This window comes from Perna viridis, chromosome 7 (genome assembly GCF_037379345.1).
Source record: "Perna viridis isolate PV_CMFRI_1.1 ecotype Kerala chromosome 7, ASM3737934v1, whole genome shotgun sequence".
In the NCBI taxonomy this organism is placed as follows: domain Eukaryota; kingdom Metazoa; phylum Mollusca; class Bivalvia; order Mytilida; family Mytilidae; genus Perna; species Perna viridis.
In genome coordinates this window covers 22,373,010-22,387,756 of record NC_142451.1, presented here as the reverse complement: position 1 = coordinate 22,387,756, position 14,747 = coordinate 22,373,010, and the positions used below count along the sequence as shown (strand labels likewise).

General features: G+C 31.2%; 2 protein-coding genes across 2 annotated transcripts; one reads left to right on the top strand and one right to left on the bottom strand.

Annotated features, from left to right (window-relative positions):
• Nucleotides 1–461: 461 nt before the first annotated feature.
• Nucleotides 462–3,879, bottom strand: LOC148611814 (uncharacterized). The gene is made up of 3 exons (XM_088592719.1): nucleotides 3,515–3,879; nucleotides 2,050–2,199; nucleotides 462–1,065 (listed from the first exon to the last, which is right to left on the bottom strand). Exons 1-3 carry the CDS (start codon nucleotides 3,726–3,728, stop codon nucleotides 887–889), a joined length of 543 nt encoding a protein of 180 aa, XP_088448845.1. The 5' UTR covers nucleotides 3,729–3,879; the 3' UTR covers nucleotides 462–886.
• A 4,197-nt stretch (nucleotides 3,880–8,076) lies between these two features.
• On the top strand, nucleotides 8,077–13,309 carry LOC148611813 (uncharacterized). Its single transcript, XM_088595329.1, is given in 3 exon segments — nucleotides 8,077–8,103; nucleotides 8,894–8,979; nucleotides 9,020–13,309. Coding segments are annotated over 3 exon segments (294 nt in total). The 3' UTR covers nucleotides 9,201–13,309.
• Nucleotides 13,310–14,747: the final 1,438 nt, after the last annotated feature.

Below are 14,747 nucleotides of genomic sequence, written 5' to 3'. Positions count from 1 at the left end.
CCTCGGTACATAAAGTAGATTGTAGTGAATGCGTGACTAATTTGTCAGTCTTGCTCAAATTACATTAAATATTTCATCTCATATATAAGCAGAACCGAATCCCATGTCTTCTCTTTATATCAAAAAGACTAGATTTGTATTTCAATGGGTCATATGCCTTTCTGCCTATATAAAACAAATCTGTTGTTAAACAGTAATTCTTTGTTTTATCTTTGATATACTAAGTATTTATTTACTTTTAACTTTTAAATGCCTCTTACATTAACAGACGCATACTTATATTTGCATTCCCAAATTTGGCAGTAATTGATTTATACATTTAAATAATATTGACTGCTTCGTTCCACAGTCTACTAAATATACAAGGTAATTAGAACTAACTCATACAATGTGAAAACTGGTTTAATGTTAAGGGTTCGGAATTTGTCTTGGCGTGATATAAAAACAGAAAAAAAAAATGGTTTTTTTTTATTATTTTGTTTATTGATAAAGAAATCAATGTCATCAAACAAAAATAACAAAATCTTAATAACAGTATTTTTAGTCATAATATAACTAGATAAATGAAAATAGGAGATTAATGTCAATCCCTGAACTCATTGTATAATGGGTCTATTTTTATTTTCACATTAAGTGACATATAACTTATTTATAGGGAAATGAATGCCGTCATTTTAGAACAGTTACAAACTATATCCTCAAAGTTAAAAAAATAAGAAGCCCCACTTGTACAAGACTATTTTTTCTGATGTTTTTTATCACAGTCTGTCAATTTCATGTTTTATCGTCTTTATTTATCATATGTGTCCGCTTTGCATAATAAACACAAACCTTTGGCACGAGAGACACAGTATTTAGAAAACATATTTGTAAAGCTTGTTTTGTTTTAATAGTTAGACGGAGAGACTTGAGATTCCTTGTATATCGGAAGAGCAATCAATATGGCTGCCACCAAAAACAATCCGCCTCCAGCACAGTCCACATAGAACGAATAGCCTTTGTTGTCTTGATAAACTTCTGGTGTATACCGCGCCCATACAAACAGAGCACCGCCAATCATAAGCGCTGTAATATGATATGATATATATAAATATTGTTTATCAAAGACTTTTCAAATGAACTAAGATTCGAGCGGAAATAAAAATAATATAATTCAAGGGTAAAGACTAAACATGGAAAACAGATACGTAACACATTCACGGGAAGAAACAAAAGTCAATGAGCAACTAAAACTCCACAAAAAAATGGAAGCATGCACAAGTGTTAGAAAATGAGTTTTCTCCGTTTTTTAATTGTAGCTTGGTGTATCCTATTATAATTGGTGTTCTGGGGCATGCGCTATGAAGCTATCTGTTTGAATTTGTTTGCATTGTACAGTAAAATCTGCCTAACTAGACATAGTACAGTAAAATCTGCCTAACTAGACATAGTACAGTAAAATCTGCCTAACTAGACATTGTACAGTAAAATCTGCCTAACTAGACATAGTACAGTAAAATCTGCCTAACTAGACATTGTACAGTAAAATCTGCCTAACTAGACATAGTACAGTAAAATCTGCCTAACTAGACATAGTACAGTAAAATCTGCCCAACTAGACATTGTACAGTAAAATCTGCCTAACTAGACATAGTACAGTAAAATCTGCCTAACTATACATAGTTTAATTGTCCATTGGTAAGTTATATTGATTGATAAGTCTGAAATACAAATCAAATTTGGCAAAAACATTACCGCCAACTTAATTGATACATTCAAAACCCAAAACCGTTAATTAAAAGAATGTTTTGTGCCTCTAAATGATGATTTATACAGCCAAAAAAATACCAAATATATTCCTGTATACGTAAAACTTTTGATGGATGCTATACTTGAAATACTTACACATTGATACTACTTATATTTACACCTAATCAGTATTTTGTTATAATATGCCATCAAGTTAATAAATACACTATGCACTTGGTTTTTTTGTACTGCATATTATATAGTCATTGCCGGTTACTTAAGGAACTCAATTAACAATATTTAATATACATTTTCGTTTACCTCCTAGTAAAAAAAGTATTCCCGAAAGACAGTAAGCACTCTCACACCCAGCATTGGAACCTTTACAACTCTTAATCGAAATTGCAATGAAACCAATGAAAGTCAACAAGGCAGCACCTACTATTAGTCCTGGAGTCGTCTTGTCATACCCTGCAAAAACATTGTATTTCGTCTTATACGGCGGAATGCTGTAAAACAGTCTAAATTTCTAATTTAGTGAGTAGTATATCTCATTTGAAGAATATGTGCAAATCACATTTTTTAATCGTGGCAAAGAAATAATACAACATACTTTGTATTCATTAGACGTCATTACATACTTTTGATTATTGTTCGTTTTGGTATTCTTTCACGTTAAATATTTTTTTCATAATTACTTGCGTTTATATTTACCAATCTTTCTGTATTAGGATAGATAAAAACGATTAAGAGTAATACTTTTACATGCATTGCTAAACTTTCCCTGATTATTTTGAAACGTGATACATATAGGTAACATAATAGATAGAACAGATCGATGAAGTTTGCTTGTAGACTAAAAAACAATAAAAAAAACATAAACTTGCTCTCTCTGTAAATTTTAAAATAAATGAAAACAGATAATTTGATTGCATGCATCCCTGCGATAGCAAACCTCCTTCTGACAGCAAATTGTTTACTATTAATTTTCGGGGTGTACTAATTTTTGATACTTTCGCGGTGGAAAATTGAGCGAACAAAGTACTCGCGAAATTGATTTTTACAGTTTTTTTTTATTGCAAAAATTGATACCCGTGAAAATGTTCACTCGCAAAATTGACACATTTACAGTAATTATAGCGATAAAGACACATTATATCGCAGTGGCGTTATTACAGATTTCATTACTTAGATTGATTTCATTTGTAAATAATTTCTGTGTCATTTATACTAAAGAGGAACTTGTAGCATGGTTACACCGACTACTATGCATGACAGAAGCTAATGCAAACTACTATTAGTCCTGGAGTCGTCTTGTCATACCCTGCAAAAACATTGTATTTCGTTTTATACGGCGGAATGCTGTAAAACAGTCTAAACTTCTAATTTAGTGAGTAGTATATCTCATAGCATGCATCCCTGCAATAGCAAACCTCCTTCTGACAGCAATTGTTTACTATTAATTTTCGGGATGTACCAATTTATTGTACTCGCGAAATTGATTTTTACAGTTTTTTTATTGCAAAAATTGATACCCGTGAAAATGTTCCCTCGCAAAAATTGACACATTTACAGTAATTATAGCGATAAACCGACTATTATGCATGACAAAAGCTAATGCAAACATAACTGTATTTAAAAAAGAAAAATGAAAGCTATTTCTTGTCTTTTAAATGTGACGGTAAAATTGTCGAAAATATACATTAAGCAAAGTTAAACACTCATTTTAAATTAAACATAATAAGTAATAAATGATCATCTATGTAAAAAAAAAATAGTAACATACATTCCTTCCCTTCTTCCCATGGTTTAATACTGCTGCATGTCTTGGAACCTGACATTTCGATGCAAGCCTGCCAGAAACCACCATAACCTGTTCCTCCATTCGTTGATTCATAATACCAGTAGGGAGAGGCAAAAGCACCGATGTTACATGCTGAAGCAAGGAAGGACACAAATACAGCAAAGCCTATGAGACCAGGATGTTTTATTTTATCCATTTCTGTATTTCACGCAGATTTGAACTAAGCTTTCATACGGTAACAAATATCCTCAATAATATACTGTTTATAACTTCCAATCAAATATGTTAAGAATAGGTCTACCTGTATACCGTAAATAACTAACTTTAGTAAATGCTCCAACAGTCCTTGCATTTAAAATTTGGTTAAGAAAGCAATATCGGTACTTAGGTTTAATGCGCAAAAAAAAATAAATCTTTCTTGTAAACAAAATGTAGACTTTGATTTATTTATCATCCATATGATTGAAGCTTTGTATTTCAAAATAGCAACATATAAACACAAAACATGCATAGTGCTTTACATACACAATTTATTTTCTTTAAAGTGTGAATTCAAATGAATGTGATCTCTTTCCGGCAATGTTCATTTGTTGTTTCATTCTACAATTACATTTACTGAAATTCATAACACCATATCTCACATGTACGCCTATGTTCATCATGTTTAAAATGACAGAAATGCCGGGATTCATAAACTTGTCATTCAAGTAATAAGGTAAGTAAATTGAGATAATTTGAAGCAATAAATTAAAGGTGCGATTATACCCTCAACTCCATTTTTTTATCTATAGGTAATGCACAATAGTGTAACTACATTTGTAGTTCTGACATTCCTTTCATGTAAAACTGGCGGTATCTTATGGAGAACAGTACGCATTATCTTTTAAAACTGGAACAGGATAAAAATAAAGTAATCGAAATGACTGCCAAACTGTAGGCAATAGTCAGAAAGAATAGTCAAAAGCTTAAGAAAGAAAGTCTATATGAAAAATTCCAATATCAAAAGAAAAAACGAAAGTTGAAACAACTACAATGGTCCTGAATTGCTACAGGCATTTCAAATAGAAATCGTAAGTTAAATCAGGTTTTATAGTTTTTTATCACTAAATCTTCCGCTTCCATTTAACAGGTAATTGTTTTCCGTTTAAATTCAATTTATGTGTTCCACTGAGGCATTTTTTTTTTTTTTTTTTTTTTTTTGCCATTTTGATGTTTTTTGCTATTACTATATTCCATTTGTTTTTGTCCCTGAGTTAATATCATATTAGGAATACGTGTAGCTGTTACATACTCTTTCAGCCCATATGACTTATGCTTTAGGTATTTTAATGTATCTAATAATTAGAATCTCACGTGATAATTACAAACTGTTTAAAAAAAAGTTTAACAATTAAAATTCAAATCAATATGATAAAGATAAATAAATTGTAAAGGCTCTTAGAAAACAATCGTCTTCTGATGTTAATGCATCTTCTATAAGTATACTAATTGAAAGGGCTACTCTGTACGTTTGTCGAAGAAATGAAGAGTACAGTTTGTAAGGCACAATTAATTCATGATATATAGCATAGCAACTTAATACTACTCTATTTTGATTTGTAATTATTTAAGCACATTCTCCATAACTGATATGCATAATGACTAATTTATGACTGTCATCTGAGACATTGTAACAGTGTAAATCAAAAGTAAAATATATAGTTGGCTAACTTGAAAACAGGGTACTTCTACAATACTAATAAAAACAATATGAAATAGCTATTTGTTGCTTGAAATATTAAAGTAGAATATTAGCTGATGAAACGAACATTTTATCAAAAATAGAATATTTAGGTAAACCCTCATTGACCCCATCCACTAATAATGATTTGGTTGAGCTATCTAGAAGTCTTCATCAATCACATTTTGTATAGCACTTTCTATACCCCGTGTTTGGTTAAAACAGGTTTTCCGTTTACCAAGGTTCAAATTAAATTTAAAAATGGATTTTAAAATGTCTGGTATTGATTGGTTCTCGGTTGATAACGGTTAACTCGTGTTTACGTCTAAAAACATTTTAAAAGTGCCTTCTCACAACATATATTGAAACATCGGTACCGTATGTCTAATCTATGCTTTAATTCAGTAATATAATTATAATTAATAGTTTTTGGTCAATACTTCTAGTACGTTCTGACATTTAAACTTAAGTTAAAGGACGTGACCCCGTTATGCAGATGATCGCCCGCGTACTTGAGATAGAAATCTTTATTGTCAACAAAATGTATTGTAAATATTCAAGTGATATTTGACTGAAGAAAAAGTACATATTACGATGTGTTTATTTATTGACAACTTAGCTCGTTATACTTATGAAATTGCGTGGCTATGTTAATTAGAGAGTTCTGCATGTTTACAAATATAAAAACGACAAATCTTCCAAGTGGATTTGTTGCTATTACCATAACTTTGGGGTATAACAAATTTCAAAAGCGCAAAAAATCGGAAAGATCATTCCTTATTTTACACTTGTGAGAGATTTTCGGTACTTGATATGGCTTTCTATTTCGATACTTTTGTTTAGAGTAGTATACACTTAAGTTTTGGATTTAGAACTATCTATGCATTAGCTATGCTTTCACATCATACCAAAATTGACAATATTTAAGTTGAAATACTGGAATTAAGTACTGACTAATTAGAAAAGTACTGACTACCTTAAACCACATACTATTCTATATTAACACTATTGGCTTCTATGGCGTAATTTAACAGGAAGTTAAAGTGATGGACATACAAAATTCATATTGAAGGAAATGAGATAAATGCAAAAAGAATTTAATATCAAGCACTATTGTAAACTTTACTATATTAAGAATTTATTTCTTTCGCTAAATTGTGTAGATAGATCTTCTTTGTTTCATGTGTTCACGTTTAGGCAATGTTTTTGGACTTTTACATTTTTTGACAAAATGACGCTTCGATGTTTTTTCCTATATTTATTTGTGTCGCCTTTTTGTCACTATTACCGGTATATGTAGCCGAAATGCGTACTGCATAAACGGAAGGCATATTTAAAAAAAAACATCACCCTCATAATTGAACTACACTTAGAACTTGATTCGAAAGGAAAATATTAACCAAACTATACAACAAATGCGATGAATTTTCATTCCTAATTGTAAACTTTCCTGTCATTTGTGGCGACATCACTTAAGCACCTGCGTATGGAGTTTTCATATCGTGCGTTATGTCGAAGCTTGACGTTACTAAACAGATTGTGTGTACTATGTTAGACTTTTTGCTATTAGGCTTTTGGAACAGGGTTATATTGCTAGAAGATTAAAGTCATAATTACAAAATTATGACTGTCATGATGAACTTGTAGATTAATACGGTGTATCCATCTGCACCATGATAACCAATTTGTTCAATGTGTCATATTTTTCTTTCCTCTTTCGTCTACCTCGTAGTTGACTTTTTGTGAATCGTTCGGTGGATGTTGCTAGAAAAGCAGAGGACACCCAACCTGGCGGTGCACCTAGTCCATACTCCCAGATTTTAGTGGAGTCCGGGTTCGTCAATTACTTGTGTTTCTTTGCACGTTTTATTTTAGTTAGTTCATGTTCTTTGTTGTGTGTGTCTGTTTTCCGTGTCTAGTCTATCACAGGGTTCATTCTTTTAATTTCCTCTAGAATCTTCCCTTGGTTACTCTTTTCCTTAAACATCTTTCAAAAAGCGATTTATACCCCGTGAATTAAGTGCAAATATATTTTTTGAATATCACAATTTTAACGACAAATAGATAGTAGTTTTTCATTATCCTGGTTTTTTTAATTAGAGAGATAAAAAAATGCGTTTTTACCAATTGTGTCCACATTATTCCTTAATAACCCCATTCCACGCTAGAAGTTTACAACCTGTATTTACCAATTTTACGATGAACGGATATGTTTTGTTTTAGTTCAATTCTAAATGTCCCTGGCCTATTTTCTATCCTTATATGACCCACACTTTTCTATCTAATCTGTACGTCTTTAAACTGACACGGAGACAATAAACCTATTTCAACTTTGTCTATTGTTTCTTTCAAATTGTTATGGTAAGATCTCAGTTCATTTTATTATACCTTCCCCGGCTTTTCAGGTAGTTTTTAGTTATCGTAGTGTCCGTCTGTTCATTTATACGTGTGTTCGTCCGCATGCTGCGTCTCGGTTTTCTCTTAAACTAGTTATCACCGCACGTTTAAATTTTATTATAAGCCTTATATAGGTGAATCACATCGTATGATTCGATTTCAAGTCACATTACTTTTCTATATTACTTAACAAAATTGTTAATTTTGTTAATATTTTGAATATATGGTCGATGAGATTGGGAGCAGAGTTCATCTTCAATGCATCTTTGCTAACAGTTTTGTCTAATTTCTAAATTCTGTTTTGTGGAAGTGTACTTTTGTACAGACGTAATACTGTAATTTCAATTATTTTTCAACCGAATTCCTGTAATCAGAAAAAGGAAGAGATGTAAAAACGAAATACGTTGAAATTTACATAGAAACTCTAATGGCCATTTTGGACGCTAGCAGTTCTGTTAGATTTTATTTCATTACTGTAGTATATGTCTTAATGCGACAATAAATATAAATATGTCACATAATCACACAAGAAAGTATACATTTTAAGTGGCACAAATTATTGAAAATTCGACAATTTTTAAGAGGCTAAACACCAAACTATGGGATTCCTTATAATTCTAGAACCAATGTAAACTAATGATACTTTATGATTTAGTAGTAAAACTATATAAAGCGTTTAACATATTATTACTCACTACTATTTCGATATATATTGTTTCTTATTAATTCTAAGAAAGTATTTTTACTTAAATTCACTTCTTAAGCAGATTAAACTTTTAAAAAATGACAGTTCGGAGTTTATCAATTACAACCTTATAGTTAGAAACCTTAGGATTATGCAAGCATGTAAGGGCTGTTAAGTACCTGACCGAAGCATATATGAATGCTTAGCAATTACAGTTGTTTTAATGTATTGGGCTAGGAGATTATTTATATATATTTATCTTTGAGCACTGTACATACAGATATTTTATATAGCTTGAACGACAAAAACAATAGTTGGAACACTTGCTTGACAAGGTTGCTGGAAATACACTTGCCAGCATTATACATATCACAAAAATCAAAATATACTTATGGAAAAAAAAACAACTTTTTATTCCCGTTTCAGTTGAAAAGTCTCAAAACTTTATAGTTGAATTCGCAAAATTACAACTATGATTTGGTTTATACACAGTGATAAGGTAATTTAGTAGGTCATTTTTTGACAAAAGATGAAATAATAATTTCTTCTGGTTTTGCAGGGCAGTTGCCGTGGCCACAATGTTCGACTTGCCGAGATAGACAACAAAGTTCGATCAGATTTCTTAATCAGTACTGCAAGGAGATTAGGGGGTATCAAATAAAGAGCAAAATATGTTCTAAAATTGGAACAGAAATAAGAATTATCAGTCTTGATACTAGGAAGGAGGAAGAGATGATATTGCCGAAGGTACATGGGTATGGGCTTCATCAGACATGTCATTTGCTAACACGGCTTGGGGACCTAATGAACCAAATGGTGCTATGAAAGAAAACTGTGTTCATATCTGGGATTCACTTAACACTTAACATGCTATGGAACGATGCTATTTGTAGTGACAATAGGTTTAGACATGTTTGCGAAAGAGAGTAAGTACCATTTCATTGAAACAAACCACTACTTTGCAAAACGTGCACTAGGAAATATTAAGTGTCAGTTTCTGTAAGTATCAAGCAAAATAAAAAAAATCAGAAACATGCATGCCAAAATAACACCAATCAAACAATATAATTTAATTCAAATTTATTCCATTATTTGAAAAGTCCACTATTAAATCTTTGCATCACTGGATTTATTCAAACTTTTTTAATAGAATGTTGTTTGAGGTTTTTGAAGGAGTTATTTGTTCATATTAAGTGCATTTCAACGAAATTCACTTAAATAATATGGACAATCTTGTATTTTTCCTTGATTTTGATGGTGCAAATAGTCAAAATACACTTTCAAAATCGTTGGTCTATTCATACCATGTTTCACCTACTGCCTGATTCTTACAGGCACTGACATTTAAATGATTGTTTCCAGCTGTAATACTATGCCATTCTTTGTAATTTATTATATTAATGAACAATACTATGTGACTATCGAATACCTGAATGCAGAAAAGTGTTCAGCTAAATATGAATTTTAGATAACTTTAATTGTCCAATGCTTCACATATGATATTTTTTTCTCCTTTTCAGTAACTTACAAACCAACTTTTATCTGTTTAGAAAACATACCTTGCGGTCTCGAATGAATGAAAATATTTTCTACAAAATCTGGCATGTGTTACTACCTACATATATTGAATCCATCTTATGTTTGTTTGTTGGGGCTGCTCGGACGTTAAATATTCTCATTCATTCGAGACCGCAAGGTATGTTTTCTAAACAGATAAAAGTTGGTTTGTAAGTTACTGAAAAGGAGAAAAAAATATCATATGTGAAGCATTGGACAGTAAAAGTTACATGACTCTCTCATCTGTTCATAGTGCAGTTGATATGCAAGATAACTTTACAAATATATTCTGAGTCACTCACTTTTGACACTGAAAAATCCCTGATGTATGTATATGCCATCATTATAAGTTAAATATTACATTGGAACAAGAAGATGTAATTAATATCACTCTGTGCAGCATATAGCTTATGATCTGACTGGTTTCTACATAGACATTCTATTATAAATTTTGTCAACTATTTTTAAAAAATATTATTTTGTAGATATACAGAAGAACTAGTTATAAGATAACGTTAAACTGAATAAACAATAATAATAATGTCTAACAGTATGTATATGGTTTCCTCTATCTGATTGTATAACAAACACAAAAACTGACAAACAAATAGTGTTGTTCCTTTTTTCTTTATGAAATATTGTTTGCAATTAGGTGTGGTAGTGGTGCTATGTTGAATTAATACATTGCAAAATTCCTGTAATTTTGGGTTGGTTTTTGGTTACATTGTATTTTCTTTGTGCGTGTTGTTGTGTTAATTACTTGTGTTGTGTTGTTTTACCTTCACAGGAAAGGACACTCGAAATAATACGTTTTGATTTGATGATTAAATATTTGGCTGATTAATGAGACAAAAGACGTAATACATCAAATTCAACAAAGAAAATAGATTAAGACGGAGCGGTTATTTAAACAAAATAATAAGATTAAAGCAAGGCACTTTTTACCAAATAAACTGAAGTATCGTAGTCAGGCACTACCTGAAACTCTTTTCCTTACAATAAATATTCGGTAAGACTGTCTGTTTTGTTTGGCTTCAGATACAACATAGAATTATATCTTAAAAAAGCTATGAATAATCTTCTGCTAATGTTTTTCTAAAGATTTAACTCAACAACCAAATAGAAAAATTCATCTAAAAGTACCTTATCGACCAACTTACGACATTGGGGATGGCGTTTTTTTTTTTATCATAAAACGCAAAAAAAAACATATATTGAAATTGTAATACGTGTGCAGCTTTGAAAATTTCCTAGTGAAATGCATTTTCAACCATTTGTGTTGCTAATGTTTATACTTTTGTACTTAACCTGTTAATTCCTCATTGATGGATCTTTTGTCAAACTTTTCAGAGTTTCTTTGATGCCTTATTATTAAGCTCGAATTTCAGGATCAAAAGTGTCACATAACACACACGAATAACTAATACATATACATTCTAGAAATACCTTACCCTATTAAACCCTAGAAACAGCTTGTATATGTTTTGGCATTCATATTGTTGTGTCTCGGAAGAGTTAATGATAAGTTTGACGCAACTGAGATCTTAAGCACAAGAAGTAGCATTTATTCCATCTCTACAAGTTGACAATGCCTCAAGTTCTAGAAAATGCATGTAAAGAATAAGTATACATATTTTTTTTTATTACGGCACATTTTCACGTTTTTTAGTCTAGAGAACTTCAACCAAGAATAAATATATTTTTAGAAGGTTTTCGTTCATGTAATTGCATGTTTCTGTTATACGTCAAAAATATTTATCGCTAGAATTTACTCTTTCACTTTCAAATTTTACGTTTTCAAATCGAGTGAAAAAATTAAGTAGGGTTACAACCATTTTTCTGTTCTTTTTTTGTTTTCATGGTGACTTCACTCGTAAAGTACGACACGCGTTTTTAGATCAAGAGACACTTTGAAAAATCCCTATTTTTCACTCTCCTTGGTTTTTGTTCGTTCGGTTGTTTTTATGTTTTATTGTGTTAGTCGAGTCATTCATATTGCTTTTGTTTTTGTGCATTTTATTTCTTTTTATGTTTATTTTTACCGCGTTTCACTGGTTAAAACGTGACGGAGTAACCAAGGGACGAAAGATTTTAGCGGAAATCTGAAGAATGTTATCCAGGGACCAATACCAGGCATGGTAAACACGCACACAACAAAGGTCATGAAAACACCAAAATAATACGTATAAAGCAACAAAAGTAAATGAGCAACTCGGACTCCACGAAAAACTCGAAGCATGGACCAGGTGCACCTGTAGTATAGGTGTCACTTTCTTTTCTACGTACTCCCACCGAGTTACTTATCATATGTCACATCTTGGGTAGACGAAAGAGAAAAGGGAAAGTATGCCACATTAAACAAATCGGATCTGATTGTGCAAATGGATACCCCGTAACAATCCACTAGCATTTTGAAAACGTCGGTACATTTAAAGAATGAATGGTAATTGTTTTTAACAAATTATAAGAAATCTCCACCACGTATTACATATCTGAATCTAGGTCCACCGTCTTTTTGTTTAGTAACAACGATGTATAATCTTTTTGATTGGAAATTTTGACTATAGGCCATAGAAGTATAAAGAGTTGAACAAAATGTGTTTGTATTTGTTTTAATTCGATTGTATTCTGAAAATGATCTTGAGTTGAGGGTTTTAAGAAGATGTTTTGAATTTTTGTGTATCCTTATTGAATTAATACTGCTACGGGAGAAACGTCTTTACTTGAAGCTAGAGTACATTAACTAAATGTCTGTTTGTACGCTAGTGTATTTTTTTAATTTTTACCATATCCATTTTTGATTGTGATAAACATCGAAAGGGTGATAAATATATTCATATACAGGTTGTGCGTACCTGTTTCGAAGTTAAGCGAGATAGATAAGTGCACTTGACTTCCACAGGTCAGAAAAATAAAGACTTTGTATCAAATATGCTAAGCCTATAACTAATTATCGACCTCAAATGTCATACAAAATGGACAGGTTACAAATAATTGCAGTCCTACCGGTATTACTTTTCAATGTTTTAGGTAAGAATGTTGTGATTTATATATTGAAACTGCCTTCGTTTTACTGCACCCTACTGAATGTATTAACTGTATTGTTACAACAATATGACTATATAAAATATATATTTTTGAATTTGCAATTAGAATTATGATTTTATTACCATGACCTTGCCGACTGCATTTGTTATTTTTTTTCTTCAGTCTGTTATTCTGTAGTGAACGTATCTTATCTGAACGTGTTTTACAAAGCCATTAATATACGATAGCAGCTTTAAGCATACTTAGTATAATGAAATGACTACTAAAGTCAACAATTCACTGGTTCGATTTCGACCACAACGTAGAGAATTATGGGAAAAACTGTTGTATTAAATGACAAAATAAACATTTTGTTGTCCCCTTAAAATATGCACCATACCTTTTTATTATGTAATTTCTTGATTGGTACAAAGCAGAGGTACATTTCTAAAAAGCGCTTGTTGCATACGATAAAGCAACACCATTTGTTATTTAATGAATATTTCTTATTTTCAAACATGTAATGACCACGTTTGTGGTAGTTTACATCTCTAGACAATTTCTAATGGATTACGGTTCAAATATAAATAATTGATACAAAGTTTCGTTCAAAGAGAATCAACCAATTAGAAAACTTGTTTAAAAAGCAAATATATTTATTTTTAGCACTAAAATAGTGTGCAAAACTAGTTGAAAACAATACAACTAGACAGCACAGACACGTGATGTTGTAATGAAGTCTCGCAGTTAAGGTTTAAAACCTAAGACATCTAACCAATTAATATGTACATCGCAGATTTAGCAGATGTTTTAAATATGTTACACACGAAAATAATTCTTTAGCGTGATCGATTACTTAAGACATTAAATGATAACATAATAATTATATTTACAGAGCAGTTGTCGAGGTCATAATGCCCACCTGACAGAGATAAACAAAAAGGCCCAATCAGATTTTTTAATTGATATGGCCAAACGAATAGGAGGTAAATAACTCCCAGAAAATCAAATCGATTTCGAAATATATACATTTTATGCAAACCAATGAATTAATTTATATATCATTATATAATTCTATATTCTTGTGATATCTAGTTTTTTAGGTTGGTTAAAGCCATACAATGATATTCCAGAATTAACGTAACTAAGGACACCATTTAAAGCAATGTTGTATTCAACTCAAGGCACCTGATAACAAAAATAAACATTTTAAAAAGTTTTCAACTTACAACTTTTGCAGAGTAATTACTTTATTATGGGTAATTATTTGTGTAAAACATTAACGGGCAAATCTAGATAGTTATAATTGAAGTCTGATGTAATTCTAAACAAAAATGATTGTGTATATTAGTTTTCGATTATATTACAGTATTAACCTTTTTTTCGTTCGGAACTTTCTCCGTTCCATCGAAGAATATATATGAAAGGGACACACAAATACTTTGTTTATAATTCAAATTTTAGACTTTTAAAAACTAGTAATATTGAGTTCAAACTTCTATTGTAGCATTTTGCGTTTTTTCAAACTTAACCTTTTTTTTACTTGAAACTTAAACTTATAGTATCTTGGAAAGAGTAATCAAGGGAACCAAGGTTATAGCGATAATTAAAAGAATGTAATCCAGGGACGAAGACCAGTCATACACAACAAGAACATAAAGTAACTAAAATTATACATACAAAGTAACAAAAGTAAATGAGCAACTCGGACTCCACTAAAAACTGGGAGCATGGACCAGGTGCACCGTTAGGGTAAGAGTCCTCTGCTTTTTTAGAAACACCCGCCGAGTTGCTCATAAAAAGTCAAGTCTGGGGTAGACGAAAGAGGA